This window comes from Sinocyclocheilus rhinocerous, unplaced genomic scaffold (genome assembly GCF_001515625.1).
Source record: "Sinocyclocheilus rhinocerous isolate Xijiao unplaced genomic scaffold, SAMN03320098_v1.1 scaffold336, whole genome shotgun sequence".
Taxonomy (NCBI): Eukaryota; Metazoa; Chordata; class Actinopteri; order Cypriniformes; family Cyprinidae; genus Sinocyclocheilus; species Sinocyclocheilus rhinocerous.
In genome coordinates, this window is record NW_015660498.1 from 86,131 (window position 1) to 94,121 (window position 7,991).

Genomic DNA, 7,991 nt, shown 5'->3' on the forward strand with positions numbered 1-7,991 from the left:
AATGGAAACAAATGTTGAGATTGTAGGTTATTTTGCTTCCATAACTTCATACTAGTGGAACGAAAGCATCCAAAATACACATTTAAATGTGAAAAAAAAAATCTGTCATCATTCACTCGTCCTCATGTCATTCAAAACCTGTATGGATTGCTTTCTTCTGTCGTACACAGAAAAATATATTTTGAAGAATATGATGGTAGCCATTGACTTCCATAGTATTTATTTCCCTTACTATGGAGGTCAATTGGGACCAAAAGCTGTTGGTTACCAACATATCTTCTTTTGTGTTCATCTGAAGATTTGGACGAACTATTCCTCTAAGTGTTTATTTTGTTACATTTTATCTATTTGATTTTGTAGATTTCAATTACAATACATCTTTAAAAGGCCATTTTCAAAACAAAAAAAAAATCTCCACTTTGGTAGCACTTACATACCATAACAGATTTATTCCTATCTATGTTCTAAAGATTTATACTGAGTGGTTTGTTCATATATCATTCAGTCTGATTTATAACATTTTATTCCTAAAAAACATGCTGATTTTTTTTTTCTTTTGTATATTTTCCCCGTCTGTTGGCTTGCAGCTCATGTGCATTCTCGAGGATTCCTTAAAAAATCAGCACTGTCATGACGTCACTTCCCTGTGGCTCCAGAATAATTAGTCACATGGCATTTATGGTGCATTTTTGTAATGTGATTCATGTGCCGTTTGGATTAGTTTAATGATTAGTAGATACTCTCTAGAGTCTACTCTTAAAGGGGTCATATGATGCGATTTCAATTTTTCCTTTCTCTTTGGAGTGTTACAAGCTCTTGGTGCATAAAGAAGATCTGTAAAGTTGCAAAGACTAAAGTCTCAAATCCAAAGAGATATTCTTTATAAAAGTTAATAGTCAGCCACACCTACCTAAAACGGCTCGTTCTAACACACCCCACATGTCTACGTCACGATGTGCGAAGATTTGCATAACACCGCCGAAATGTTCACGCAAAGAAAGAAGGCATAACTTTTATTCTCGCTGTAGTATTGTTGTTGCCGCCGCCATGGGTTTTCATGTTTTTGAATCATCGCTCCGGCCTGACAGGGCATCATCACAGTATGGTAGGGGCGTAACATTTCCGTCACACGCTTGAGGTATTCGGCCAATCACAACGCACTGGATAGCTGGCCAATCAGAGCACACCTCGCTTTCAGAATGATGAGCTTTGTAAAAATCGAAGTGTTTCAGAAAGGCGGGGCATAGAGGAGAAACAATAATGTACAGTATGTGGAAAATAATGTTTTTTTTTAACCTTAAACCGCATAAACACATTTCATTACACCAAATGCACCAAATAATGTTCTTTTTAGCAACATCACATGACCCCTTTAAAAATAAAGGCTCTTCTATTGGCGTCGATGGTTCATTGAAGAACCTTTAACATCCATGGAAACTTTCCATTGCACAAAAGGTTCTTTACAGTGAAAGAAGGTTCTTTAGATTAGAAAAGAACCAAAAAATCACTGCAAGAACCCATTTTAGAACCTTTATTTTTTTAAGTGTTGATTAGGGGTTAAAAAGAAAGACATTTTAAGAATGCAGCTCTCAACATTGCAAAGGTTTATTACATACAGCAGCGTGAAGAAGAATGAAAGCGACGGCAAAGTTCTTCACGCAGTCGCAGCGCTTCTCGCGCCCTCTCGCGCTGAACATCCGCTCTCACGCTTCGAAAGAGCACGCAATCACATCCTGGCATCTCAGAAGCGCCTCCCTCTGAACGCCGAGAGGAGTCTCCAGATCAGACACCTGCAGGTTCAGCACGTCTATGTCCGAGGCGCCGAACCTCGCGTGCACGCGCACGTGCTCGTGCATGTCGAACCGGACTCGTTTGCCCGTCATCAGTAAGAGCGTCCGCAGAAACCTCTCGCGCAGCTCCGCCCGCAGCCGCTGCTCCCCTTCATCTGCGCTTCCCGAGGAGGAGGAGGAGGGAACGGTTGTGGGACAGAGAGCGATGAAGCGGGGAGAGTTCGGGTCGAAACCTCGGCTGTTCGGGTCCGGTCCTCTGGGCAGCCGCAGGACGCTCACTGGAGTTTTCATACTGCTCCTTTAAATCAGACACACATCACGAACTTTCATGTTGCAATGCTGATCTTATACAACGGATATAAAGTGACAAGTGTTTACGCACCTCATTCAGCACGCGTCTGAACGTCCGACCGGAAGAGCGTTTTGTTTCCAAAATAAAAGTCATTCAGCAAAGATGCATTATATATTGATCAAAAGGGACATTTATAATGCTAAAACATATTTCCGTTTCAAGTAAATGCTGTTCTTTTGAACTTTCAATTCATCAAAGTATCCTGAAAAAAAGAAATGTGTCACGGTTTCCGCAAAAATAATTGGTTTTCACCAATGGTAATAAGAACCTTTTTTTTTTTTTTTTTTTTAAGCACCAACAATAATTGAGCAGCAAATCAGCATATTAGAATGTTTTCTGAAGGATCATGCGACACTGAAGACTGGAGTAATGATGCTGAAAATTCAGCTTTGAAAATTACATTTTAGAAAACTTAAATTGTAGTGATATTTTACAATATTATTGAAAATTTAAATGACACGAATATGACTTTATTGCATTAAAAATCAAACAAATTTAGGTATAAATAAACAAATGAACCACTGTAGCCTACATGGATCTGGCTTTCAGACACACATGTACGCACACGTTTGCACACTGATAATGTGTGGGTTTGGGTGTGGATGTGCACTCTAAAAAATGCTGGGTTAAAAAGGGACAAACCCAGCAACACCGCTGGGTCAAAACAACCCAACCGCTGGGTCAAAACAACCCAACCGCTGGGTCAAAACAACCCAACAGCTGGGTCAAAACAACCCAATAGCTGGGGTTGTCCCTTTTTAACCCAGGATTTTTTAGAGTGTGTAAGGAGCAGTGACCGGTAAAAACCACACACAGTCGAAGCACACTTTTGTACCTTACTTACCCCTAAATGGTGTGTGTTAGTACCTTAAGTGTACATATTAGTACCTTTTGAAAGGGTAGCTACCGCCACAGTGACAGCTTTTGCACTTTTTTTTTTTTTAGCTACAGCTTAAAATGATGCCCTTAGAGCAAAAATGTAGGTTATCCACCATGGCATAACATGAATGATACGAATGATTTAGTAACTGGAACATGCAAAATCTTCCCACAGCTGAATCATTTTTTAGACTTTACAGACTCTGTATGTATGTTTGAAATCTCGACCGCACCCATTTCTCATAACTGAGGGGAAGCCCAGCAAACCATATAGACCAAGTGTGAATGGAAACTGCTACTCCTGTAGTTTCAATATACTGTAGTCAGGCCAGACTGTCAATAGTAAGTCCAAATGTAAGTCAAAGTTACACCCATTTCTTTCTTCACTTCCTATCTTCCTATTCTTTTATTATGATTATTTTGTTACAACGGACATAAGTTGTGTTGGTTTGCATAATTTCCGATCGCATGAACTTCCTCAAACATCTCATGCTGATCTTCTGCACTGCAGCAGTGCCCTCAGACGACCTGCACACTCTTTTCATCTTAAAACAACTGATCGTCTCACTCTATTCATCATCTACTGTTTTAATAATGCTTTGAATATGATAGAATGATGATATTTACTTGCAGTCTACTTCATAATAATCACAAATGCACTAATATCCAGACATAAAAAGTGAAAGTGATCCAAGGGATAAAGTGGAAGCGATATTAACTTTAAGCAGATGACAGTGTGCATGTCATGCAATGGTTTTTTTTTCTGTTGTATGAGAGTTACTTTTGTGTATACATGAGATGTAGTGTGCGATACAGTATTTATTTTTAATTATTGACTTCGTATGTGCCTGCTGTAGTTTATATCATTGAAAGGATGGAGAAGAATGGAGGAAAACCACATGAGCAGCATTATGGGTAAGTCTCTGCTGCAGTTTCATGTTGCATCGTCACTATCAAACACAAAGGAAGTTAACAATTATGTAACACAAAAAAACAGACATTTTAATGTGGTAGCAGGACTTCAAGAAGATACTGACAGTACGACAGCAAGAAGTAAAATCAGAAGCAAATCAGCGTTTATTGTCATTCAGCCGTGATAGTCATAGTGAAACAGAATCGCTTTTGTCTCGAGGAACTGGTGCTAATTATGACATTATTTTTGAAAGCATCCTCACTTTACAGCATTTTTACACAAGTGCCTAAAACTTCTCACAGTACTGTATAGCTTTGCAGGAAGGTTTCTTCAAGCGTCTTGGAGATGTTGCCACAGCTCTTCTGGATTTAGTCTCAGTTTTTTCTGTTCCTTCATGTAATCGCAGACGGACTGGATGATGCTGAGATCAGATATCTGTGTGCAGCACTGGCTGTTGTCAGACAAAAATCTCTCTGGATTATTACAATTAATGGCAAAAGGAATGTTTGGAAATGTAAACTGATATTTCCTACTGACACACTACAGCAAACAATAGAAATAACTGACTTAAAACCATTTTTTGTTGGTTAAAATACTAATGGCCTAGGACTTGCACAGTAGTGTATGTATATATGCACACACACACACACACACACACACACACACGTGTGTAGTTTAAATGTAATGTTTAGTCAAGGACTTGCACAGTAGTGTGTATATATATATATATATATACACGCACACACACACACACACACACACACACACATACACACGTGTGTAGTTTAAATGTAATGTTTATTCAAAATATAATTTCAAAAATACAATAAAATTTAAAATAATTGAAAATAATAAATACAATGTAACAATTTATTTAGATTTAAAACATATATAACAAATATATTAGTAATATATTTGTTGTTTATGTATATGTGCAAAAATGTATAAATGTTTAGTAAAAAATTTAAATTTTAATGTAATAATTTCGATTTAAAACTTTAGTGTTTTGCTTTAGTTAAATACTGTAATACTGTAAAACATTGTAATAATCTCATCAGAAATTGTATAATAATGTTATCTGTATATATGTAATAAAGAAACTATGCTGAAATGCACAAATTTAATGCTATATATACTGTATGTCAGTTAATGTTTAGATATATAGTGCTTTATAGTGATGCGCTTTTAGCTCTGTCCCATTAAAATGTGTATTACTTGAATATTACATTAACTGAATAACTGAATAATATCATATTTCTTTGCATCATCAGGCTGGTTTCGTCAGCGCTTTGGAAAACAAAGAAATGATTTGGACCAAGTCCAACCAGGTAAATGTTCTCAGACGTGCCCCTCCGGACACTCCAACACCAGCAGCTCCTCCTCTTCCTCCTCCTCTTCCTCCATTTCAGCCAAGCCGTCAGCCTCAGATCAGCCTCTGCCCTCCGTGCTCTCCTCCCCCTTCCGCTCCTCTCTCAGATATGATGTTTTCGTGTGTCACAATGATGAGGACAGTGATCTAGCACAGAGTCTGGCCTCGTTCCTAGAGGCCCCGTCTAACGGTCTGCGCTGTTACCTGCAGGAGCGGGACTGTCCCGCAGGAGGCGCTGTGTCCACTGAGCTGCTGCAGGCCGTGCAGGACAGTCACTGCTGGCTGTTACTCGTCACTCCAAACTTTGTGAAGGATGACTGGTGCTCGTATCAGATGCACCAGGTCCTGTCTGAAGGGCCCATGTCACAGAGGATCATCCCGGCTGTAGTAAACATGCCCAGATCACAGCTCCCGCTCGAACTGCGCTTCCTTTTTACTGTGGATCTGAACACGAACAAAGAATTCGGCTACACTCTAGTCTACAAGACGGTACTTCATTGTGAGTATTTTGTATCTATTATAGAGTGTGTTCACGACACGTCATCAATCCGGAAGTCGGCCATATTGGTGGCAGTGAACGTAAACAATGTCATTTATCCGAATGGAACTCACAAATTTTGCTGATTATTGCTGCTGAAGATGGTCAATTATTGTCAACTATACAGTTGTATTGTCAATTATACAAATTCGACTCTCTAACCATATTTTATTCATGTTCATATTTTTGAACTGAATACATTTAATTGTTTTCACAATGAACAGATGAATGCTCATTCTAAGTGATTTGAATAAATGAGTTATAGAAAGGGTGAATATTTAAATAAAAATTAGATGCAACTAGTTAACAATAAACTATTACGTATGTTCTGACAAATATGCATCACATTAAGTTTATTAGTTAGTTTATTTTAAAACTCTGCAATCCACATGGAAATGTTACATGCATTTAAAATACAGAAATTCTATCATTCACTCAAACCCATGTTGTTCCAAACCTTCATGATTACTATTACTAAAATGTTAACTAAAATTAAAATGAAAACAATATAACAATAAAAACCTATTCAGAAATTATTAATAAAAATATCACTACACTCTAAAAAATGCTGGGTTAAATTCAACCCAGTGCTGGGTAAAATAGGGACAAACCCAGCAAGAGTGTATGATGCAAATCTGTTCTGTGAAACACAAAAGGAGAATGCCCACTCTGCTCTTCTCTGTATGATGAAATTGAATGTGATGCTGTCAAGGTCCAAACAAGACAAAAATTTACTGTTTTTAAAAATTATGTATCCATAATTCAACTCGTGCAACTTTTCAAGTCTTCTGAAGTTATAGAATAGCTTTGTGTGGACAATTTGAGTAATTTGTCACTTACTGAGATACTTACAGTATACTTACTGTAAAAGGTGCTTTACTCTTCTGGCTTTGTGCAGCCGGAAAACTTCATCCCATGAAACAGTGATAAAGCCTTTTTTTCTGTAAACCAGACGGGAATGTTTATATTTCAATCTTTCCCACATTGACTTTGCTCGACACTTGTAGATGTTTTGTTACGTCTGGAAACATAATATAGATTCTCAACAGCGTTTCTCGTTTTTTTACAGATTTGAAGGACATGTCTGAGAAGGAAAAGCCCAGCAGTGCGTCTCAGTCTGACGGCTGAGAACAGACTACCAACATTCATTGTATTGACTGCAATGACAAGATTCTTCACTTCCAAGAAGTGACATCCAAGCAGCCAAGCTGTATCGTAACTCTATATGCACAGTCTCTCCGTCTAATGTCTCAGAGTTCTCAAAATTAAAATTAAAGATGAATTATGTCAAAATTGGTTCATCTAACCGTTAAAGGGATAGTTCACCCAAAAATGAAAATTCTGTCATCATTTACTCACCATCAGGTTTTTCCAAACCTGTATGAGTTTTTCTTTTTTTTCTGTTGAACATAAAAGAAGTAGTGTCTTATACATATATACACACACTACCATTTAAATGTTTGGTGACAGTAAGATTTTTTAAACGTTTTTCAAAGACTTCTGCTCACCAAGTCTGCATTTATTTGCCAAAAAATACAGTGAAAATTGTAATATTGTGAAATATTATTACAATTTAAAATAACTGTTTTCTATTGTATTATATTTTAAAATGTAATTTATTCTTGTGACGCAAAGCTGAATTTTCAGCATCATCACTCCAGTCGTCAGTGTCACATTTCTTATTATTATCAGTGTTGAAAACAGTTGTGATGTGGAAACTGTGATGCATTTTTTTTTAAAAGTTTGATTTAATGAATAGAAAGAACAGCTTTTATTTGAAATAGAAATCTTACAGTCACTTTTAGTCAATTGAATATGTGTCCTTGCTGATTAAAAGTAGTCATTAAAAAAAAAAAAATCAGTTATCTGATATGATACTCTTTATTTGTGCTACTTGAATTGGTGTGTATAAACTATTAATATTATCAGTGCTGTTTATGAGGTTTTTGCACTGATTGTTTTGTTGAAATATGATATCATCCTCTTGTTTTCCATAGTGAGGGTGTCAACCCAGACTTTTATGAAGATCTGTATATTGTGTTAAATAAATCAAGCGACCTAGATTGCAACAGAAAGTCATAATACATTAGCTCAAACGCGCTGAGGCATATGTTTCCCTTTCTGATTTTAGGTCAAAGTCAGATTAGAAG

General features: G+C 37.1%; 2 protein-coding genes across 2 annotated transcripts; one reads left to right on the forward strand and one right to left on the reverse strand.

The window, feature by feature from the left end:
- Positions 1-1,525: 1,525 nt before the first annotated feature.
- Positions 1,526-2,238, reverse strand: LOC107725057 (gem-associated protein 7-like). The gene is made up of 2 exons (XM_016534199.1): positions 2,173-2,238; positions 1,526-2,088 (listed from the first exon to the last, which is right to left on the reverse strand). The coding sequence occupies exons 1-2, from the start codon at positions 2,175-2,177 to the stop codon at positions 1,704-1,706; spliced, it is 390 nt and encodes a 129-aa protein (XP_016389685.1). The 5' UTR covers positions 2,178-2,238; the 3' UTR covers positions 1,526-1,703.
- A 1,649-nt stretch (positions 2,239-3,887) lies between these two features.
- LOC107725058 (toll/interleukin-1 receptor domain-containing adapter protein-like) lies at positions 3,888-6,984 on the forward strand. The gene is made up of 3 exons (XM_016534200.1): positions 3,888-3,936; positions 5,206-5,802; positions 6,911-6,984. The coding sequence occupies exons 1-3, from the start codon at positions 3,906-3,908 to the stop codon at positions 6,967-6,969; spliced, it is 687 nt and encodes a 228-aa protein (XP_016389686.1). The 5' UTR covers positions 3,888-3,905; the 3' UTR covers positions 6,970-6,984.
- Positions 6,985-7,991: the final 1,007 nt, after the last annotated feature.